The sequence below is a fragment of the Oncorhynchus masou genome, unplaced genomic scaffold (assembly GCF_036934945.1).
Source record: "Oncorhynchus masou masou isolate Uvic2021 unplaced genomic scaffold, UVic_Omas_1.1 unplaced_scaffold_1949, whole genome shotgun sequence".
Taxonomy (NCBI): Eukaryota; Metazoa; Chordata; class Actinopteri; order Salmoniformes; family Salmonidae; genus Oncorhynchus; species Oncorhynchus masou.
In genome coordinates, this window is record NW_027008443.1 from 21662 (window position 1) to 47523 (window position 25862).

Genomic DNA, 25862 nt, shown 5'->3' on the forward strand with positions numbered 1-25862 from the left:
GGTGTTCTTATTTTCCATGGACTTTACAGTGTCCCAGAACTTTTTTGAGTTAGTGTGGCAGGAAGCAAATTTCTGCTTGAAAAAGCTAGCCTTAGCTTTTCTAACTGCACGTGTATAATGGTTTCTAGCTTCCCTGAGCAGCTGCATATCACGGGGGCTGTTCGATGCTAATGCAGAACGCCATAGGATGTTTTTGTTTCTCCGTGTTTCGTCACGTTTGCTTCTGTTTAAAGGCAAACTATTTCCAAAATAGTTTCATGTGAAACCGCACTGTTATTCTAATATTTTTATTTATTTAGTAGAGTAGAAGTTGGTCTTCATGATCCTAAATAAGGCCATAGATTTCTTTAAATTCTTTTAATGTATTAAACTAGATGGCACTATGAGTATGATGTAAGATGCGATCCTAGTGTTCCAATGAGCTGCAAGATTATCTCTGATTCAAAATGCTTTTCTTATTTACAAGAGCTGGAAAATGTGGACAGTGGATTAATAGTTTGTAATGGGACCTGGGCTGTGTATTTACATCCAACGGCCACACAGGGGCGGTATTGGGATCTGAAAAGAAACGTGTGGACGACCAAGTCGTCACACTACAATTAGGCGAGCTGAATGAAATTAGAAATACAGTATGTCTTGATAAATAACACAAATCAATCTATATTGATTGTTCTCATGTATATTTGTGTGTGTTTGTGTCTTACGTTTTGTCTTATGAATGTTAATAAATACACAGACGACCTTGTTCATTAGTGTGATGATTTTATTGGTTTGTGATGATTAGACAGTAAAGATTCTATTTTGGAATGACTGGACAGCAGAACACCCAGAGGAACAGAATGAGAGTACAGTTCTAGAGAACACCAGCTAAGGTTCTACATTCTAGGAGAATTCCAGCCACCAGCCACCAGTGTGCAGGATCCAGACATGACATCATGCCATGGATTTAATACCCCTGGTGTTGAACTTTAACAAGACATGTACCTCTAGATTAGACAGCAAAGATTCTATTTTGGAATGACTGGACAGCAGAACACCCAGAGGAACAGAATGAGAGTACATTTCTATAGAACACCAGCTAAGGTTCTACATTCTAGGAGAATTCCAGCCACCAGCCACCAGTGTGCAGGATCCAGACATGACATCATGCCATGGATTTAATACCCCTGGTGTTTAACTTTAACAAGACATGTACCTCTAATGCATCCATAGTATTTCTATCTCTCTGTTATCTGGTGGAAATGGGTTTCTGAGTCCTACTCAAACCAAGCATGAGACTGAGACCAGAATTCAATCCCAGCGCTTTGTCAGCTATGTGCCATTTTAAAGGTCATTTCTGATTGTTCAGTTCAGTCAGTTCATTCATTGTGAATGCAGTCTTAATATCATATTATATTAATTAAGTAGCCTATTGAATCCCAGCCTGAATATTCAGTATCTTATAGGATAAGGCCTGAATATTCAGTAGCCGATCGACAGACAGACAGATAGACAGATAGATAGACAGATAGACAGACAGATAGACAGACAGATAGATAGATAGAGAGGCTGTTGAACAAAAATGTTTCATGAGCTGAAATAAAAGATCCCAGAATTAGCGGGGTGAGGGTGCGTGCAGAGGAGTATTTCTGTCTGCCCTTTTGTGTGGGGGGGAGAGGGGGAAGAGAGAGAGAGGCACTCCAGGGTAGGGTGCTACTGCATTTGGTCACGTTGTTGGACTCTTCAGAGTGGTAGCTGTGGTGTTGCTCAGGGTGTTTCTACGGGCCTCCAGCCTCAGTTTGATTGGTCGTTTTGGCATCAGCAGACCCTGGTTGTCCATCTCCAGAGGGATCTATAGAGAATAAAATATCAGAACATAACCCTGGTTGTCCATCTCCAACAGGATCTATAGAGAATAACAGACCATGATAAACCAGGTGCTGACCATGTTAAATCAGGTGCTGACCATGTTAAAACAGGTGTTGACCATGTTAAAACAGGTGCTGACCATGTTAAAACAGGTGCTGACCATGTTAAAACAGGTGGTGACCATGTTAAAATAGGTCCATGTTAAAACCGGTGGTGTCCATGTTAAAACCGGTGGTGACCATGTTAAAACAGGTGGTGACCATGTTAAAACAGGCGGTGACCATGTTAAAACAGGCGGTGACCATGTTAAAACAGGCGCTGACCACGTTAAAACAGGTGGTGACCATGTAAAACAGGTCCATGTTAAAACAGGTCCATGTTAAAACAGGTGGTGGCCATGTTAAAACAGGTCCATGTTAAAACAGGTGGTGACCATGTTAAAACAGGTCCATGTTAAAACAGGTCCATGTTAAAACAGGTGGTGACCATGTTAAACGAGGTGGTGACCATGTTAAAACAGGTGGTGACCATGTTAAAACAATTGGTGACCATGTTAAAACAGGTGGTGACCATGTTAAAACAGGTGGTGACCATGTTAAAACAGGTCCATGTTATAACAGGTGGTGACCATGTTAAAACAGGTCCATGTTAAAACAGGTGCTGACCATGCTGAAACGAGGTGGTGACCATGTTAAACGAGGTGGTGACCATGTTAAAACAGGTGGTGACCATGTTAAAACAATTGGTGACCATGTTAAAACAGGTGGTGACCATGTTAAAACAGGTGGTGACCATGTTATAACAGGTGGTGACCATGTTAAAACAGGTCCATGTTAAAACAGGTGCTGACCATGCTGAAACAAATACTGATGTTTGATGATGTCATATTCTGTCTGCTCAGGTGAGCGTCTCACCTCGGTCTCGTCGCAGACGGAGAAAGTGAAACTCTGGAGGAGCTCGACCATGGCCAGTTTGATCATGATCAGGGCGAAGCGCATCCCGATACAGTTCCTGGGCCCCGCCCCAAACGGCATGTACGTGTATGGATCAATAGGCTCCTTGTTCTCCTTACTGAACCTGGACAGGGGGAGGGCAGACACATTACACATTGTATTGTAGTTGATTTGTGGTTGTGGTCCAGACATATTACACATTGTATTGTAGTTGATTTGTGGTTGTGGTTCAGAAACATTAAACATTGTGTTGTTGTTGATTTGTGGTTGTGGTTCAGACACATTACACATTGTATTGTAGTTGATTTGTGGTTGTGTTATTGTTGTACTGTGGTTCTATTAAGGTTGTGTTATGGTTGTGCTGTGGTTACAATGCGGCCCAGTACCTCTCTGGTTTGAACTCCTCAGGGTCGGACCAGATCTCTGGGTCACGGTGGAGGGTCCATGTGGGAACCAGGACAACGCAGTCTTTGGGGATGATGATGCCATTGATCTCCACCGTCTTCTTGGCGACCCTCTCTAGTCGCGGGGCGATGGGGTACAGTCTCAGAGACTCGTTCAAAACACAGTCCAAATAGTCCATCTGCATCAGAGCTTCGTACTGGATTGGAGCCTGCACCGAGGTTACATACAAATCAGTACCTCACCACATCTGGCACCCACACAGTATCTATCTCCTCATGCAGTTTCGTCATGGTGTGGGGGTTACCTTGTTGTGGAACACAGTATCTATCTCCTCATGCAGTTTCGTCATGGTGTGGGGGTTACCTTGTTGGGGAACACAGTATCTATCTCCTCCTGCAGTTTGGTCATGGTGTGGGGGTTACCTTGTTGGGGAACACAGTATCTATCTCCTCTTGCAGTTTGGTCATGACATGGGGGTTGGTTGCCAGGTTATAGGCCAGGAAACTCATTGTACTGCTGCTGGTCTCGTAGCCAGCGAAGATGAAGATCATGGCCTGAGACAAGATCTCATGATCAGTCAGTCCTGTGGAGGGAGAGAGAGAGGAGAGGAGGGAGAGAGAGAGAGTCCAGGTGTGTGTAGCAGTAGTTTACAGGTGTGTGTTTGTAACAGGTGTGTGTTTGTAACAGGTGTGTGTATGTAACAGTAGTTTACAGGTGTGTGTTTGTAACAGTAGTTTACAGTTGTGTGTTTGTAACAGGTGTGTGTTTGTAACAGTAGTTTACAGGTGTGTGTTTGTAACAGTAGTTTACAGGTGTGTGTTGGTAACAGTAGCTTACAGGTGTGTGTTTGTAACAGGTGTGTGTTTGTAACAGTAGATTACAGTTGTTTGTTCGGCAGGTACCTTTAGTCTGTTCCTCTCCTGTCTTTGTGTCGTTGCCTTTCTGAGAGTCGATCATCAGCTGTAAGAAATCCACCCGATTCTGGAAGCAGAAAGACATGAGGTCAAATCCGTCCAATCACATCCAACACAAACAGATTCCACTGTATCTGGACCAATCACAACCAACACAAACAGATTCTACTGGATCTCGGGTCCAGTAGAATATATGGGTCCCAATAATAGTATTTTTAAATTCCAACATGATATCGATATGGACGTTTCATATTGGTGTCCATTACTAGTTACATAGGTTTTCCTAAACTTAATAAGTAAATACAGAATATTACATTACAAATGTAAATGTAATACATAGATGAATAGTATAGATGAATAGATGAATAGATGAAAATATCAAAATAATTAAATAAAAATATAAAACATGTTTACGGTTGAGATCCCAGAGTCACGTCCAGATTTGATCTTAGCCAGCGAGGCATAAAAGAAGTCTGTCACCGCAGCCGGGAAGAAAGAAAACTTCATCTTCTCCAAGATAGGACCTGTGAAGGGAAAGAAAGCTGGAGAAGGAGAGGAGAGGAGGAGAGGAATGGAGGGGAGGACGGGAGAGGAGGAGAGGAACGTTTTACAGAAAGTTTTAGTTTAGTTTATTAATTCGACCATTTAAAAAGAAAAGCACACATAAAACTTGAAAAAGCCATACAGCACATGAATAAAATCATGGAGGATAACCGACAATACATTCTGGGACTTATTTACATTGTTAAATCATGGAGGATAACAGACAATACAGTCTGGGACTTGTTTCCATTGTGTTCCTCTTTGAGACAAGATGGCTGGACAAGATCAAACACAGTATGGCTGTGAAATAATCAAACAACAACAGAGAAGAATAACATCTATCTCATCAATCCAGTTACATCATAGGGGTTATTCATATGGGCACAGAAGACATCAAACACAGTTTTACTTTATTTTTAAAGTTGCCCAGAGAGGATGTTGTTGTTATGGGCAGAGGCAACTCGTTCCATTCTGAGGCTCCAGTATACAAGACAGTACCTTTCCCAGCATTACTCTTGAACCAGGACCATAAATACTTCTGTTAACCAGACCTAGCCTCAACAGGCAGCCAGTTTAGTTCCTGAAAGCAGCTCCTGCCTATGGGAGTACGTGGACTCACCTTCAATACTTCCCTGATCAGCTTATTCTGGGCTATCTGGAGCTTCCCCTTCATAAGATTAGATAAGCCCCCAAACCAGGAAGTACTAGCATAGTCAAAATGGCATTGAATGAGGGCAGTAGCTAGCACTTTCATGGAGGCCTTATCCAGCAGCTTGGACTTTCTAGCCAAAAACTTAATCCTGGCATTAACCTTCCCTAGCACCTTATTGGCCATGCTCACACCTCCCAAGCTTCCATCAAGGATACATCCCAAGTAGCTAACAGAGGTTTGAGTAGTCAGCACCTCACCCCCTATCTCCACTCTGATTTTAGAGGACCTACTCAATTTAGGTCTGGAACAAAAAATAATTGCTTCAGGTTTTCCCTAAGTACAGATATAACTTAATATCTCCAAGCTATTTGCTAATGTTAGTAAGCTCTGTGCTAAGTATGCTCTCCAACACAGTATTACTTTTGTGAGACACCAGAAGTGTAGTCATCCACATAAAGAAAAAGACAGCAAGAACAAGCATCTTTCATCATATCGTTAATATACAATATATACAGCAGAGGCCCAAGCACGCTCCCCTGCGGAACGCCAGAAGCTAGCACTTTCATGGAGTCCTTATCAAGCAGCTTGGACTTTCTAGCCTAGCATAGAGCATACATACAGGCCTATAAATCCCAGGGTCAGACTTTATACCCTTCTTATACAGAGGCATACAACTTCATAGGATAAAAAAAAAAACTTTGCGTCCTTGTGTGTCTGCGCATGCGTGTGTGTGTGGTCTCACCGACTAGGAGGAACAGTGGGTTGAACAGGTCGAACTTGAGCATCTTCTTGACGTTGGAGACAAAGGGGTCTGAAGGGTTGTTCAGAGAGTCAATGTCCACACTGAAGGCTGTGCTGGTGACCACGTCCATACTGTAGGGCCCAAAGAACCTGCAACACAACCACAATTACACACCACACAGCTACCGACCACACAACTACTGACCACACAACTACACAACTACTGATCACAACCACGTCCATACTGTAGGGCCCAAAGAACCTGCAACACAACCACAATTACACACCACACAGCTACTGACTACACAACTACTGACCACACAACTACACAACTACTGATCACAACTACGTCCATACTGTAGGGCCCAAAGAACCTACAACACAACCACAACCACACAACTACTGACCACACAACAACGCAACTACCTACCACAACAACACAACAACTGACCACAGCTACCGACCACAACCACACAACTACTGACCACACAACTACTGATCACACCTACTGACCACAACTACTGACCACAATTACTGACCACAACTACTGACCACAACTACTGACCACAGCAACACAACTACTGACCACAACTACACAACTACTGACCACCCAACTACTGACCACAACTACTGACCACACAACTACTGATCACACCTACTGACCACAACTACTGACCACAATTACTGACCACAACTACTGACCACAACTACTGACCACAGCAACACAACTACTGACCACAATTCCACAACTACTGACCACCCAACTACTGACCACAACTACTGACCACACAACTACTGATCACACCTACTGACCACAACTACTGACCACAATTACTGACCACAACTACTGACCACCCAACTACTGACCACAGCAACACAACTACTGACCACAACCACACAACTACTGACCACACAACTACTGACCACAACCACACAACTACAGACCACACAACTATTGACCACAATCACACAACGACTGACCACAACCGCACAACCATTGACCACAACCACAGTTACTAACCACAACTACTAACCACAACCAAACCGTTACTGACCACACAATGACTGACCACAGCAACACAACTATTGACCCCAACCACACAGTTACTGACCACAACACCTGACCACTCAACTATTGACCACAACTACTAACCACAACCACACAACTATTGACCACAACCACACAACTACTGACCACAACCACACAGTTACTGACCACAACCACACAACTACTGACCACACAACTACTGACCACACAACTACTGACCACAACCACACAACTATTGAACACAATTACCAAACATAACTACTGAACACAACTACTGACCACAACTACTGACCACACAACTACTGACCACAACCACACAACTATTGACCACAACCACACAGTTACTGACCACAACTACCAACCACAACTACCAACCACAAAACTACTGACTACAACCACACAACTATTCATCACCACTACTGACCACAAATCTACTGACCACACAACTACTGACCACACAACTACTGACCACTCAACTATTGACCACAACTACTGACCACAACCACACAACTACTGACCACAATCACACAACTACTGACCACAATCACACAGTTACTAACCACAACCACACATCTACTGACCACACAACTACTGAACACAACTACTGACCATAACTACTGACCACACAACTACTGACCACCACCACACAACTATTGACCACAATTACCAAACATAACTACTGAACACAACTACTGACCACAACTACTGACCACACAACTATTGACCACAACCACACAGTTACTGACCACAACTACCAACCACAACTACCAACCACAAAACTACTGACTACAACCACACAACTATTCATCACCACTACTGACCACAAATCTACTGACCACAAATCTACTGACCACACAACTACTGACCACAACCACACAACTATTGACCACAACTACTGACCACAAATCTACTGACCACACGTCTACTGACCACACATCTACTGACCACACAACTACATTGGCAAGACAAAGTATGTGAACCCTTTGGAATTACCTGGATTTCTAAATAAATTAGTTATAAAATTTGATCTCATCTTCATCTAAGTCACAACAATAGACAAACACAGTCTTCTTAAACTAATAACACAAATTATTGTATTTGTCACGCCTTGGTCTTAGTATTTTGTGTTTTAGTTTATTAGTTAGTCAGACCAGGGTGTGACATGGGGTTATTATGTATTGTGTTTTCGTATTGGGGTTTGTAGTGTCTGGGATTGTAGCTGATTAGGGGTGTGTGTGTGTTAAATAGGTTGGCTGCCTGAGGCGGTTCTCAATCAGAGTCAGGTGATTCTCGTTGTCGCTGATTGGGAACCGTATTTAGGTAGCCTGGTTTTCGCTTTGTATTTCGTGGGTGATTGTTCCTGTCTCTGTGTAGTGTGCACCAGTCAGGCTGTAATAGGTTTCACGTTCCGTTTGTTGTTTTGTATTATTTAGTTGTTCATGTATAGTTCGTTCGTTTGTCTTCACTAAATAAACATGAGTAACCTACACGCTGCATTTCGGTCCGACTCTCATTCTACTAAAGAAGAACGCCGTTACAGTATTTTTATTGTCTATTTTGAATACATAATTTAAACATTCACAGTGTAGGTTGGAAAAAGTATGTGAACCCCCCTAGGCTAATGACAAAAACTAATTGGAGTCAGGAGTCAGCTAACCTGGAGTCCAATCAATGAGACGAGATTGGAGAAGTTGTTTTGAGCTGCCCTGCCCTATAAAAATGTGAGTTTGCTATTCACAAGAAGCATTGCCTTATGTGAACCATGCCTCGAACAAACGAGATCTCAGAAGACCTAAGATTAAGAATTGCTGACTTGCATAAAACTGGAAAGGGTTACAGAAGTATCTCTAAAAACCTTGATGTTCATCAGTCCACGGTAAGACAAATTGTCTATACATGGAGAAAGTTCAGCACTGTTGCTACTCTCCTTAGGAGTGGCTGTCCTGCAAAGATGACTGCAAGAGCACAGCGCAGAATGCTCTATGAGGTTAAGAAGAATCCTAGATTGTCAGCTAAAGACTTACAGAAATCTCTGGAACATGCTAACATCTCTGTTGACGAGTCTACGATACGTAAAACAATAAACAAGAATGGTGTTCATGGGAGGACACCACAGAAGAAGAAGCTGTCCAAAAAAAATAACATTTCAGAACGTCTGATGTTCGCAGCACCTGGATGTTCCACAGCGCCACAAGCAAAATATTTTGTGTACAGATTAAACTAAAGTTTAGTTGGTTGAAAGGAACACACAACACTATGTCTGGAGAAAAAAAAGGCACAGCACACCAACATCAAAACCTCTTCCCCAACTGTAAAGTCTGGTGGAGGGAGCATCATGGTTTGGGGCTGCTTTGATGCGTCAGGGCCTGGACAGCTTGCTATCATGAACGGAAAAATGTATTCCCAAGTTTATCAATACATTTTGAAGGAGAATGGAAGGCTATCTGTCCGCCAATTGAATGTCAACAGAAGTTGGGTGATACAACAGGACAACGACCCAAAACACAGAAGTAAATCAACAACAGAATGGTCGTAACTTAGATGAAGATCAGATCAAATTCGATGACCATTTATGCAGAAATACAGGTCATTCCAAACGGTTCACATACTTTTTCTTGCCACTGTATGTGTATTACAATTAAGACTCAGAGGTGTAAGTTGAAATGTCAGAGGTAAGAGGTTCGAGGTCAGGACTCACTCCTTCAGTTCAATGGGCTGGTCTTTATCTGCCTGCTTCTTCATTCCGCTCAGCAGGTTAGAAGAGTGCTGCTTCATGATACCAAACATCTAGAGGAGAGAGAGACAGAGAGAGGTAGAGAGAGAGAGAGGTAGAGGGATAGAGAGAGAGACCCATATTTATGCTTGTTTATTTTATCTTGTGTCCTTTACCATTTGTACATTGTTAAAACATTGTATATATATAATATGACATTTGTAATGTCTTTATTGTTTTGAAACTTCTGTATGTGTTATGTTTACTGTTAATTTTTATTGTTTATTTCACTTTATATATTCACCTTATATATTATCTACCTCACTTGCTTTGGCAATGTTAACACATGTTTCCCATGCCAATAAAGCCCTTGAATTGAATTGAATTGAGAGGTAGAGAGAGAGAGAGAGAGAGGGAGAGGTAGAGGGAGAGAGGTAGAGAGAGAGAGGGAGAGGTAGAGGGAGAGAGAGAGAGAGGTAGAGAGAGAGAGAGGTAGAGAGAGAGAGAGGGAGAGGTAGAGGGAGAGAGAGAGAGAGGTAGAGAGAGAGAGAGAGGTAGAGAGAGAGAGAGGGAGAGGTAGAGAGAGAGAGGTAGAGAGAGAGAGGTAGAGGGAGAGAGAGAGAGGTAGAGAGAGAGAGGTAGAGAGAGAGAGGTAGAGAGAGAGAGAGAGAGAGAAAGATAGGTAGAGAGAGAGAGGGAGAGGTAGAGGGAGAGAGAGAGAGAGAGGTAGAGAGAGAGAGAGGTAGAGAGAGAGAGAGGGAGAGGTAGAGGGAGAGAGAGAGAGAGGTAGAGAGAGAGAGAGAGGTAGAGAGAGAGAGAGGGAGAGGTAGAGAGAGAGAGGTAGAGAGAGAGAGAGAGAGATAGGTAGAGAGAGAGAGGTAGAGGGAGAGAGAGAGAGGTAGAGAGAGAGAGAGAGAGAGAGAGAGAGGTAGAGGGAGAGGTAGAGAGAGAGGTAGAGGGAGAGGTAGAGGGAGAGAGAGAGGTAGAGAGAGAGAGAGAGAGAGAGGTAGAGGGAGAGGTAGAGGGAGAGGTAGAGAGTGCTGCTTCATGATTAGGGTTGAATGGCATAGCCCGGTTACCGAGATTAACGCACAAAACCACTCCCTTTTCCCGGGACAAATAACTAAGAGAAACCAGTCAATTACGTTCCTTAGCGCTTGGATTCCCATTCAGGAAAAGATAGACTAGAATAGCTTGCTAGACATTTTTGTTGTTGTTGCATTTCCTATACAAATAGACTAATCGAAGAGGGATGCAAGCTCTTGTTTGATGAATGTTAAATACAGCAGTCAATAGAAATCACAGGTAGAAATCACAGGTAGAAATCACAGGTAGAAATCACGGGTAGAAATCACGGGTAGAAATCACGGGTAGAAATCACGGGTAGTTTGAAAGAAGAGTGAACGCTATTGCAGTTATTTATTCAGACCCATAACCATCCAGATGGTGGTAGACTATAGCAGTTATTAATTCAGACCCATAACCATTCAGATGGTGGTAGACTATAGCAGTTATTAATTCAGACCCATAACCATTCAGACCTATAATCATTCAGACGGTGGTTGACTATAGCAGTTATTAATTCAGACCCATAACCATTCAGACCCATAACCATTCAGATGGTGGTAGACTATAGCAGTTATTAATTCAGACACATAACCATTCAGATGGTGGTAGGCTATAGAAGTTATTAATTCAGACCCAGAACCATTCAGATGGTGGTAGGCTATAGCAGTTATTAATTCAGACCCATATCCATTCAGATGGTGGTAGACTATAGCAGTTATTAATTCAGACCCATAACCATTCAGACCCATAATCATTCAGATGTTGGTTGACTATAGCAGTTATTAATTCAGAGAGAGAGAGAGGGAGACCCATAACCATTAAATCTTTGTGAAGAGAAGTGAAAGCCATCAGCATCTAATTCTAGTCCTATATGAAGAACATATGGGTCCTGGGTGGTGCAGCGGTCAATAGCACTGCAGAACGTCAATACAGCCTGGTGTTCAATCCCAGGCTGTGTCACAACCATGAACCAACCGGAACCCCAACCGGAACCCCATAGGATGGCACACAATTGTCGCAGCGCCGTCCGGGACCTTGTCTCATCATGCTCTAGCGACTCTTTGTGACAGGGCCGGGCGCCTGCAAGCTGACTCGGGGTGTCAGTCGAAGGGTCTTTCACATTAGTGCTGCTGACAACCGGGTCAAGCAGGAAGTAGGTGGTCATGTCTTTCACATTAGTGCTGCTGACAACCGGGTCAAGCAGGAAGTAGGTGGTCATGTCTTTCACATTAGTGCTGCTGACAACCGGGTCAAGCAGGAAGTAGGTGGTCATGTCTTTCACATTAGTGCTGCTGACAACCGGGTCAAGCAGGAAGTAGGTGGTCATGTCTTTCACATTAGTGCTGCTGACAACCGGGTCAAGCAGGAAGTAGGTGGTCATGTCTTTCACATTAGTGCTGCTGACAACCGGGTCAAGCAGGAAGTAGGTGGTCAAAAGGGTCATGTTTTAGAGGACGCATAACTCCATCTTTGAGTAATAATGTAAATAAGGTATCTAAAATAATATGAGAAAGAGTTTATAACAAGCTATAATGGGTTAGTAAAGAGTTTATAACAAGCTATAATGAGTTAGTAAAGATTTTATAACATGCTATAATGAGTTAGTAATGAGTTTATAACAAGCTATAATGAGTTAGTAAAGAGTTTATAACAAGCTATAATGTGTTTATAAAGAGTTTATAGAGTTTATAACAAGCTATAATGAGTTAGTAAAGAGTTAGTAAAGAGTTTACAACAAGCTATAATGAGTTATAAGCTATAATGAGTTAGTAAAGAGTTTATAACAAGCTATAATGAGTTTATAAAGAGTTTATAGAGTTTATAACAAGTTGTAATGAATTAGTAAAGAGTTTATAACAAGCTATAATGAGTTAGTAAAGAGTTTATAACAAGCTATAATGAGTTTATAAAGAGTTTATAACAAGCTAGAATGAGTTTATAAAGACTTTATAACGAGCTATAATGAGTTAGTAAAGAGTTTATAACAAGCTAGAATGAGTTTATAACAAGCTATAAAGAGTTTATAACAAGCTAGAATGAGTTTATAAAGAGTTTATAACAAGCTAGAATGAGTTTATAAAGAGTTTATAACAAGCTATAATGAGTTTATAAAGAGTTTATAACAAGCTATAATGAGTTTATAAAGAGTTTATAACAAGCTATAATGAGTTAGTAAAGAGTTTATAACAAGCTAGAATGAGTTTATAACAATCTATAATGCGTTTATAACAAGCTATAATGAGTTTATAACAAGCTATAATGAGTTCACAAAGAGGGTATAACACGCTATTTTGAGTTTATAGAGTTTATAACCCGCTATATTGAGTTGATAGAGTTTATAACAAGCTATATTGAGTTTATAAACAGTTTATAAAGATTTTATAACAAGCTATAATGAGTTTATAACAAGCTATAATGAGTTTCTAAAGAGTTTATAACAAGCTATAATGAGTTTCTAAAGAGTTTATAACAAGCTATAATGAGTTAGTAAAGAATTTATAACAAGCTATAATGAGTTTATAAAGAGTTTATAACAAGCTATAATGAGTTAGAAAAGAGTTTATAACAAGCTATAATGAGTTATTAAAGAGTTTACAACAAGCTATAATGAGTTAGTAAAGAGTTTATAACAAGCTATAATGAGTTTATAAAGAGTTTATAACAAGCTACAATGAGTTTATAAAGAATTTATAACAAGCTATAATGAGTTAGTAAAGCGTTTATAACAAGCTAGAATTAGTTTATAACAATCTATAATGAGTTTATAACAAGCTATAAAGCATTTACAAAGAGGGTATAACAAGCTATATTGAGTTTAAAGAGTTTATAACACGCTATATTGAGTTTATAGAGATTATAACAAGCTATATTGAGTTTATAAACAGTTTATAAAGAGTTTATAACAAGCTATATTGAGTTTAGTGTTTATAACATACTATAATGAGTTTATAGAGTTATAACAAGCTATAATGAGTGTATAGAGTTTTAACAAGCTATAATGAGTTAGTAAAGAGTTTATAACAAGCTATAAAGCGTTTCCAAAGAGGGTAAAACAAGCTATATTGAGTTTATAAACAGTTTATAAAGAGTTTATAACAAGCTATATTGAGTTTAGTGTTTATAACATACTATAATGAGTTTATAGAGTTATAACAAGCTATAATGAGTTTATAGAGTTTATAACAAGCTATAATGAGTTTATAACAAGCTATAATGAGTTTATAGAGTTTACAACAAGCTATAATGAGATTACAAAGAGTTTATAACAAGCTATATTGAGTTTATAGAGTTTATAACAAGCTATAATGAGTTTATAGAGTTATAACAAGCTATATTGAGTTTAGAGTTTACAACAAGCTATATTGAGTTTATAAAGAGTTTATAACGAGCTATATTGAGGTTATAGAGTTTATAACAAGATATAATGAGTTTATAGAGTTATAACAAGCTATAATGAGTTTATAAAGAGTTTATAACAAGCTATAATGAGTTAGAAAATAGTTTATAACAAGCTATAATGAGTTAGTAAAGAGTTTACAACAAGCTATAATGAGTTAGTAAAGAGTTTATAACAAGCTAGAATGAATTTATAAAGAGTTTATAACAAGCTATAATGAGTTATAAGCTATATTGAGTTAGTAAAGAGTTTATAACAAGCTATAATGAGTTTATAAAGAGTTTATAGAGTTTATAACAAGTTGTAATGAGTTAGTAAAGAGTTTATAACAAGCTATAATGAGTTATAAGCTATAATGAGTTAGTAAAGAGTTTATAACAAGCTATAATGAGTTATAAGCTATAATGAGTTAGTAAAGAGTTTATAACAAGCTATAATGAGTTTATAAAGAGTTTATAGAGTTTATAACAAGTTGTAATGAGTTAGTAAAGAGTTTATAACAAGCTATAATGAGTTAGTAAAGAGTTTACAACAAGCTATAATGAGTTTATAAAGAGTTTATAACAAGCTAGAATGAGTTTATAAAGACTTTATAACGAGCTATAATGAGTTAGTAAAGAGTTTATAACAAGCTAGAATGAGTTTATAACAAGCTATAAAGAGTTTATAACAAGCTAGAATGAGTTTATAAAGAGTTTATAACAAGCTAGAATGAGTTTATAAAGAGTTTATAACAAGCTATAATGAGTTTATAAAGAGTTTATAACAAGCTATAATGAGTTTATAAAGAGTTTATAACAAGCTATAATGAGTTAGTAAAGAGTTTATAACAAGCTAGAATGAGTTTATAACAATCTATAATGCGTTTATAACAAGCTATAATGAGTTTATAACAAGCTATAATGAGTTCTCAAAGAGGGTATAACACGCTATTTTGAGTTTATAGAGTTTATAACCCGCTATATTGAGTTGATAGAGTTTATAACAAGCTATAATGAGTTTATAACAAGCTATAATGAGTTTCTAAAGAGTTTATAACAAGCTATAATGAGTTTCTAAAGAGTTTATAACAAGCTATAATGAGTTAGTAAAGAGTTTATAACAAGCTATAATGAGTTTATAAAGAGTTTATAACAAGCTATAATGAGTTAGAAAAGAGTTTATAACAAGCTATAAAGAGTTTATAACAAGCTATAATGAGTTTATAAAGAGTTTATAACAAGCTATAATGAGTTTATAAAGAGTTTATAACAAACTATAATGAGTTTATAAAGAGTTTATAACAAGCTATAATGAGTTTATAAAGAGTTTATAACAAGCTATAATGAGTTTATAAAGAGTTTATAACAAGCTATATTGAGTTTATAAACAGTTTATAAAGATTTTATAACAAGCTATAATGTGTTTAGTGTTTATAACATGCTATAATGAGTTTATAGAGTTATAACAAGCTATAATGAGTTTATAACAAGCTATAATGAGTTTCTAAAGAGTTTATAACAAGCTATAATGAGTTTCTAAAGAGTTTATAACAGGCTATAATGAGTTAGTAAAGAGTTTATAACAAGCTATAATGAGTTAGTAAAGAGTTTATAACAAGCTATAATGAGTTTATAAAGAGTTTATAACAAGCTATAATGAGTTAGTAAAGAGTTTACAACAAGCTATAATGAGTCAGTAAAGAGTTTATAACAAGCTATAATGAGTTTATAAAGAGTTTATAACAAGCTACAATGAGTTTATAAAGAATTTATAACAAGCTATAATGAGTTAGTAAGCGTTTATAACAAGCTAGAATTAGTTTATAACAATCTATAATGAGTTTATAACAAGCTATAAAGCGTTTACAAAGAGGGTATAACAAGCTATATTGAGTTTATAGAGTTTATAACACGCTATATTGAGTTTATAGAGATTATAACAAGCTATATTGAGTTTATAAACAGTTTATAAAGAGTTTATAACAAGCTATATTGAGTTTAGTGTTTATAACATACTATAATGAGTTTATAGAGTTATAACAAGCTATAATGAGTGTATAGAGTTATAACAAGCTATAATGAGTTAGTAAATAGTTTATAACAAGCTAGAATGAGTTTATAACAAGCTATAATGAGTTTATAACAAGCTATAAAGCGTTTCCAAAGAGGGTATAACAAGCTATATTGAGTTTATAGAGTTTATAACACGCTATATTGAGTTGATAGAGATTATAACAAGCTATATTGAGTTTAGTGTTTATAACATACTATAATGAGTTTATAGAGTTATAACAAGCTATAATGAGTGTATAGAGTTTAACAAGCTATAATGAGTTTATAGAGTTATAACAAGCTATAATGAGTTTATAACAAGCTATAATGAGTTTATAGAGTTTATAACAAGGTATAATGAGATTACAAAGAGTTTATAACAAGCTATATTGAGTTTATAGAGTTTATAACAAGCTATAATGAGTTTATAGAGTTATAACAAGCTATATTGAGTTTAGAGTTTATAACAAGCTATATTGAGTTTATAAGGAGTTTATAACAAGCTATATTGAGGTTATAGAGTTTATAACAAGATATAATGAGTTTATAGAGTTATAACAATCTATAATGAGTTTATAACAATCTATAATGAGTTTATAGAGTTTATAACACGCTATAAAGTGTTTATAACACGCTATAATGAGTTTATAAAGAGTTTATAACAAACTATAATGAGTTTATAATGAGTTTATAACAAGCTATAATGAGTTTATAACAAGTTGATAAAGCAGAAAGGGAGGGATGGAGGGATGGTTCTACCTCCTTTAGTCGTCCAGAGGTAAAGGAAGGTGAGAGGACACTACGGATCCGTCTCCATGAATCGTCCTCGGCAACGGACACCGCGTCAAACAGCTCACCATTCAGATGGAAGTTCTACAACATGGAGGACAGTTGTATTAATTATCAAACAGGTCACCATTCAGAATTAAATTCTGAAACACAAATAATGTATTAATAATATCAGTCATAATGTTAGGATTATTATTATTCCCATTATTATTAGGGGTGTGTGTGTGAAGAGGTGTGTGTGTGTGTGTGTGTGTGTGTGTGTGTGTGTGTGTGTGTGTGTGTGTGTGTGTGTGTGTGTGTGTGTGTGTGTGTGTAGAGGTGTGTGTGTGTAGAGGTGTGCGTGTGTAGAGGTGTGTGTGTGTGTAGAGGTGTGTGTGTGTGTAGAGGTGTGTGTGTGTAGAGGTGTGTGTGTGTGTGTGTGTGTGTGTGTGTGTGTGTGTGTGTGTGTGTGTGTGTGTGTGTGTGTGTGTGTGTGTGTGTGTGTGTGTGTGTGTGTAGAGGTGTGTGTGTGTGTAGAGGTGTGTGTAGAGGTGTGTGTGTGTGTAGAGGTGTGTGTGTGTGTAGAGGTGTGTGTGTGTGTGTGTGTGTGTGTGTAGAGGTGTGTGTGTGTGTGTGTGTGTGTGTGTGTGTGTCTCACCCTGCGGTTGGTGAAGATGTTGTAACACTCTTTAATCAGGACGGTCTTGATCATGCTTTTGTCCATGATACACAGAGCAGGCTGCCTCCCATCATAGATCCTTCACAGAGGAGAAACACACACCTGGCTTTAACCACTATATATATATACAACTACATGATACACAGAACAGGCTGCCTCCCATCATAGATCCTTCACAGAGGAGAAACACACACCTGGCTTTAACCACTATATATACACCTACATGGTACAGGCTGCCTCCCATCATAGATCCTTCACAGAGGAGAAACACGGACCTGGCTGTATGGTACACAGAACAGACTGCCTCCCATCATAGATCCTTCACAGAGGAGAAACACACACCTGGCTTTAACCACTATATATACAACTACATGATACACAGAACAGACTGCCTCCCATCATAGATCCTTCACAGAGGAGAAACACAGACCTGGCTTTATGGTACACAGAACAGACTGCCTCCCATCATAGATCCTTCACAGAGGAGAAACACACACCTGGCTTTATGGTACACAGAGCAGGCTGCCTCCCATCATAGATCCTTCACAGAGGAGAAACACAGACCTGGCTTTATGGTACACAGAACAGACTGCCTCCCATCATAGATCCTTCACAGAGGAGAAACACACACCTGGCTTTATGGTACACAGAGCAGGCTGCCTCCCATCATAGATCCTTCACAGAGGAGAAACACAGACCTGGCTTTATGGTACACAGAACAGTCTGCCTCCCATCATAGATCCTTCACAGAGGAGAAACACACACCTGGCTTTAACCACTATATATATATACAACTACATGATACACAGAACAGGCTGCCTCCCATCATAGATCCTTCACAGAGGAGAAACACACACCTGGCTTTAACCACTATATATACACCTACATGGTACAGGCTGCCTCCCATCATAGATCCTTCACAGAGGAGAAACACGGACCTGGCTGTATGGTACACAGAACAGACTGCCTCCCATCATAGATCCTTCACAGAGGAGAAACACACACCTGGCTTTATGGTACACAGAACAGACTGCCTCCCATCATAGATCCTTCACAGAGGAGAAACACACCTGGCTTTAACCACTATATATACAACTACATGATACACAGAACAGACTGCCTCCCATCATAGATCCTTCACAGAGGAGAAACACAGACCTGGCTTTATGGTACACAGAACAGACTGCCTCCCATCATAGATCCTTCACAGAGGAGAAACACACACCTGGCTTTATGGTACACAGAGCAGGCTGCCTCCCATCATAGATCCTTCACAGAGGAGAAACACAGACCTGGCTTTATGGTACACAGAACAGACTGCCTCCCATCATAGATCCTTCACAGAGGAGAAACACACACCTGGCTTTATGGTACACAGAGCAGACTGCCTCCCATCATAGATCCTTCACAGAGGAGAAACACACACCTGGCTTTATGGTACACAGAGCAGACTGCCTCCCATCATAGATCCTTCACAGAGGAGAAACACACACCTGGCTTTATGGTACACAGAACAGACTGCCTCCCATCATAGATCCTTCACAGAGGAGAAACACACACCTGGCTTTAACCACTATATATATATACAACTACATGATACACAGAACAGGCTGCCTCCCATCATAGATCCTTCACAGAGGAGAAACACACACCTGGCTTTAACCACTATATATACACCTACATGGTACAGGCTGCCTCCCATCATAGATCCTTCACAGAGGAGAAACACGGACCTGGCTTTATGGTACACAGAACAGACTGCCTCCCATCATAGATCCTTCACAGAGGAGAAACACACACCTGGCTTTATGGTACACAGAACAGACTGCCTCGCGTCATAGATCCTTCACAGAGGCATTTCGTTAAGTTACATCCTTATTCTAAAAATGATTAAATAAATAAAATCCCTCATAAATCTACACACAATATCCCATAATGACATCACAATACCCCATAATGACATCACAATACCCCATAATGACATCACAATACCCCATAACGAGAAGAGAAGAACAGAAATACCTTAGTTAAATAAGTATTCAGACACCAAATTGAGCTCAGGTGCATTTTGTTTCTATTGATCATGTTTCCGTCATGCTTGAGATGTTTCTCCAACTTGATTGGAGTACATCTGTGGTAAATTCCATTGATTGGACATGATTTGGAAAGGCACACACCTGTCTTCTTAAGGTCCCACAGTTGACAGAGCATTTTCAGAGCAAACGCCAAGCCATGAGGTCGAAGATGGGAGAACCTTCCAGGAGGAGAACCATATCTACAGCACTCCACCAATCAGGCCTTTATGGTAGAGTGGCCAGACGGAAGCCACTCCTCAGTAAAAGGCACATGACAGCCCGCTTGGAGTTTGTCAAAAGGTAACTAAAGACTCTCAGACAATGAGAAACAAGATTCTCTGGTCAGATGAAATCAAGATTAAACTCTTTGGCCTGAATGCCAAGGGTCACGTCTGGATGAAACATGGCACCATCCCTACGGTGAAGCATGGTGGTGGCAGCATCATGATGTGGGGATGTTTTTCAGCGGCAGGGACTGGGATACTAGTCAGGATCGAGGGAAAGATGAACAGAGCAAAGTACAGAGAGATCCATGATGAAAGTCTGCTCAAGAGTGCTCAGGACCTCAGACTGGAATGAAATCAAACAGGTTTTGCTTTGTCAATATGGGGAATTGTGTGAGTAGATTGATTAGAAAAAAAACGATTAAATCAATTTTAGAATAAGGCTGTAATGTAAAAAAATGTGGAAAATTGAAGGGGTCTGATTACACCTACAATCCTACATGATACACAGAACAGACTTCCTCCCATCATAGATCCTTCACAGAGGAGAAACACACACCTGGCTTTAACCACTATATATACAACTACATGGTACAGACTGCCTCCCATCATAGAACCTTCACAGAGGAGAAACACACGCCTGTCTTTAACCACTATATATACACCTACATGGTACAGACTGTCTCCCATCATAGATCCTTCACAGAGTAGAAACACAGACACACATTTAACCACCTCTTATAAAACTACAAAGAAAACATTATTCTGGTCGTGGTTGATATTATTACTATTCTTCATGGTCACATGACAGCTCCAGCAGGTGATGAATTGTAAGGAATAGTACAGTCATCCTAGTACGGTACAGCCAACTGAACTCACCCCCAGATTCTCCCATACTTCTGAAAGCACTCTGTGTCAAAGTTATTCATGCCCTGTAGAGAGACAGAGAGAGAGAGAGACAGAGAGAAAGAGAGAGAGACAGAGAGAGACAGAGAGAGACAGAGACAGACAGAGACAGACAGAGAAAACAGCTGATTCATGCCCTAGGAGGTCATGTAGGTGTGTCCTACAGCTGAACAGAGAACACACCTGAAATAGGTGAGGGTTGAGGAGGGTTATTTTATATGGTCCCCAGGGTCAATAATACAACTTCTAGACTGATCAGGTCTCAAATTACCTTGTATTTATCTATTGTTCAAACAACAAACAACCAGCTAGTCCTCTTTTTCCTTCTCAATGTATTGTTTTACATAGGATAAAAATAACACTGTTGTTTAAAATATGAGAGAGATATTTATTCTGAATGGGTACTAACCTTTCTATACTCCATCATTGTGCCAAAGTAAGGTAGGGGTTTGGGACCAGGGATACCCATCTTAGTGAATACACCGTAGGGCCAGTACCCGTACCTGTACACACACACACACACACACACACACACACACACACACACACACACACACACACACACACACACACACACACACACACACACACACACACACACACACACACACACACACACACACGGTAAATAGCAATATGTTCTAGAGAAGTCAGATTAAGTATATTATCCCTGTTAATCTGTGTGTTTCTGTATATACCCATTTTATTCTGTATATAACCATGTTACTCTGTATATAACCATGTTACTCTGTATATAACCATGATATTCTGTATATAACCATGTTACTCTGTATATAACCATGATATTCTGTATATAACCATGTTACTCTGTATATAACCATGATATTCTGTATATAACCATGTTATTCTGTATATAACCATGTTATTCTGTATATAACCATGTTACTCTGTATATAGCCATGTTATTCTGTATATAACCATGTTATTCTGTATATAGGGGGCGGCAGGGTAGCCTAGTGGTTAGAGCGACGGACTAGTAACCAGAAGGTTGCAAGTTCAAATCCCAGAGCTGAACAAGGTACAAATCTGTCATTCTGCCTCTGAACAGGCAGTTAACCCACTGTGCCTAGTTAAATAAAGGTAATTAAAAATATAACCATGTTAATCTGTATTTAACCATTTTGTTATTTATATAACCATGTTAAACTGTACATAACCATGTTATTCTGTATATAACCATGTTATTCTGTATATAGCCATGTTATTCTGTATATAACCATGTTAAACTGTACATAACCATGTTATTCTGTATATAGCCATGTTATTCTGTTTATAGCCATGTTATTCTGTATATAACCATGTTATTCTGTATATAGCCATGTTATTCTGTATATAACCATGTTATTCTGTATATAACCATGTTATTCTGTATATAGCCATGTTATTCTGTTTATAGCCATGTTGTTCTGTTTATAGCCATGTTATTCTGTATATAGCCATGTTATTCTGTATATAACCATGTTATTCTGTATATAGCCATGTTATTCTGTATATAACCATGTTATTCTGTTTATAGCCATGTTATTCTGTATATAGCCATGTTATTCTGTATATAACCATGTTATTCTGTATATAACCATGTTATTCTGTATATAGCCATGTTATTCTGTATATAACCATGTTATTCTGTTTATAGCCATGTTATTCTGTATATAGCCATGTTATTCTGTATATAACCATGTTATTCTGTATATAACCATGTTATTCTGTATATAGCCATGTTATTCTGTATATAGCCATGTTATTCTGTATATAACCATGTTATTCTGTATATAACCATGTTATTCTGTATATAACCATGTTATTCTGTATATAACCATGTTATTCTGTATATAGCCATGTTACCATTGTGACACAGCCTGATCTGTTTCACCTGTCTATTGAGCATTTTCCAGAACATTTGTGGCCATGATACATTTCAGGATAGTCCACAAGATGAGTGCACTGTTTATGTGGGTTTGGGTCATCAGACACCATTAGACATGCACCTGTCTGGGGAGAGGACATGGCTGTTTATTTTGGTAGCAGTGGTATGGTCTAATATATACTGTTGCTATTGTTACACCTCTTGGGATTTTATCAGAACATGAGTGTTCTTTTCAGAGTAGTTAGCCGGATGACATGTACTGGTTATTTCTATGGACTGTTGCTATGGTCCTACATGCACCTGTCCTAGTTGAGAACATGTCTGTGTTGTTGAGCTATTGCTGTGGCTCTAAAGTTTCCTTGCCCTAAAGTGAAACCAAACTTAGTGCAAGGCAATAAGATAACGGTGGGTAAAGGCCAGAGGTGATGAGTCATTTAGAGGAGTTACTATGGGTGTCACGTAAGGAGGACAGATGTATAAGAAGTGTTTGCCAAGACTGCAAAAGTTGTTGTTTTCATGAAGCAGCTCGGCTTTTATTATGTCGTAATGCAAGTCTATTTGAACTCACAGGCTCCGGTATTTGTGAAAAATAATTGACTGAATATTTCCACGACATAAACTACGATGCATGTGACAAATAACATTTGATTTGAGGTAAGTCCTTACACTACAATGAGGGTGATGAGGAGGGCCAGGAAGGTCCAGGTCTCAGCGGAGAAGTATGGCAGAAAACTCATCATCTTTCCTCCGGTTCTGCTCCCTGCTGCTTCTGAAAACAAAGGCTCCGTTTTCTCTCAGGCTCGTTCACTCCTCCGATGTCGACTACCGACCGCTGCTGTTCTCCGTGCTCTGTTCGAGACCGTTCAGGTTGCAAGTGATTATTATATCCTGTCGGAAAAGCACCTGTGTGATGCTAGCTAGAATAAGGTTGAGCAACAATGGAATTTGCGTTTTGCCTTCAAAATAAGAGTCCAATATTGAAACTTATGCAAAAATATTCAAAAAGTGGATATAATGCCATAGTGTAATGGCTTTCGTCGGGTGGAAGAAAAGCGGACCAAAATGCAGCGTGGTAATTCTGATACATGTTTAATGACGATGAAAATGACCAAATACAAAAACAACTAATGGAACGTGAAAACCTATACAGCCTATTTTTTTATAAAAAATAATTTATTCCCTCCAATACCATTCATTCTTTACAACTCATAATTTTCATACATACTCCAATAATGGTATTTTAATTTTAACAAAACAAAAACCCCAAACAAAACCTCAGGGGAGCATCTTCCCTCCCCGTCACCCTACAAACTACCTTTCCCTATCTCCCCGTCCCTAATCTATCCCCTTACAAATCTAAATGACACCCAGCCCTAAACCCCCTTCCACCTCTCCCGAGCAGCATGCTGCCCCCACTTCCTCTCCTCCCTCTTCATCCTGCCCCTCAAATCTCCTTCCACCCTCCTCACTATCCCTTCCACCCCCAATCTCTCCCTGTTTTCACCATGTTCTGCCCGGCTTCCCACAGCCCCCGTTTAAAGAGACTCATGAGAAGCCAGAGCAGAAACCTGTCCCTATCCGTCCCTCTCGCTCTCCCTACACCTCTCTCTAAACTGGCCCACGTCAATACAAAATCCCCCTTACCAAACCTAACAACACCCGTGCCCTAGCCCATACTACTCCGGCAAAGGCACAGTCCCAAAAGACATGGCGCACAGTCTCCTCCCTGCCACAAGAGGATCTTGGACAGGTGTGGGATTGTACCAAACTATTTCCGGTACAAGATGGAACGTACCGGCAAGCACTTATGGAGGCTCAACCAATTCAGGTCCTTGAGCCTGTTGTCCAGACCCGCGCCTGCACTCCCTCCCAGACCACTTCCGAGATGCCCACTACAGGCGCCGGACTCCCTGCCTTTCTGACCTCCTCGTACAGGTGCCTGTGATCTAAACCTATGTGTTAGACCACACCATTACGCTTCTCGCCTGATACGAGAAGAACCCGCAGGAGATAACCGGACGGGTGTATCACTGGATGAGCAAGCTCCGTTAACAAGAAAGAAACAAACATTGTGTCCAGCTTGAGGGGGAAATGTGGTACCCCTCTACCTCCCTCCCCGATGGGACAGATCATGCGTGCCCTGGCGACCCACTCGCACCTGCCACTCCACATAAACTGAAACACAAGCCTCACTAGAGGCCTCCTCAGACAAGCCGGCAATGGGTAGATGTATGCCAAATACAAAAGAGACGGCAACACATCCACCTTTAGGACCAGGACTTTGCCCATAAATGACAAATACCTAGCCTTCCACATTGCTAGCTTCCTCTGTACCACTGTGATACGCATGTTCCAGTTTAGCGTCGCTGAGCCGGAGGTCTCAAAATGGACCCCGAGAATCCTCAGGGCCCCCTCACAGAGAGAGAACCCCCCGGGCACATCCGTTCTACTGCGCCATCTTCCGAAAAACTTGACGGAAGACTTTGCATGGTTCAGAACCGCTCCCGACACTCGGGTGAAATCCCCAAAGATGGCAAGGGACCTTGTCAGGCACGAGTCCTTGCACAGCAGCAAGGAAGTGTCGTCGGCGTACTGCGTCATCTTAACACGCAGCCCACCACTTCCAGGGATCAACAAGCCTTCCACCCCTGTGTCTGCCCTAATGGCAGCCCCCAGAGGCTCCATGTACAGAACGAAGAGGAGAGCCGAGAGTGGGCACCCCTGCCTGACCCCAGACGAGAGGTCAAAAACATCACCCAAGTGACTATTTACACTAACTCGGCACCCCGCTCCGACATATAATGTACGAATCCATCCTATGAACTTCTCCCCAAATCCTAATCGACCTAACACTCTGAATAAAAAGGATCTATTCACGCGATCAAAGGCTTTCGCCTGATCTAGCGCTGCTACCATTAAAGGCAGTCCTCTATCTTCAACCCAAGCGATGGAGTCCCTGATTAACTGTAGGTTCCATCTAATAGAGCGGCCCTCTACCCTGCACGTC

At 40.0% G+C, this 25862-nt stretch overlaps 1 protein-coding gene across 1 annotated transcript; it reads right to left on the bottom strand.

Annotated features, from left to right (window-relative positions):
* Positions 1–742: 742 nt before the first annotated feature.
* Positions 743–23726, bottom strand: LOC135532624 (cytochrome P450 3A27-like). Its single transcript, XM_064960092.1, has 13 exons — positions 23522–23726; positions 21377–21470; positions 20941–20993; positions 17742–17841; positions 17075–17188; positions 9803–9891; positions 6058–6206; positions 4535–4662; positions 4109–4187; positions 3629–3789; positions 3188–3414; positions 2763–2925; positions 743–1831 (listed from the first exon to the last, which is right to left on the bottom strand). The coding sequence occupies exons 1-13, from the start codon at positions 23593–23595 to the stop codon at positions 1706–1708; spliced, it is 1557 nt and encodes a 518-aa protein (XP_064816164.1). The 5' UTR covers positions 23596–23726; the 3' UTR covers positions 743–1705.
* Positions 23727–25862: the final 2136 nt, after the last annotated feature.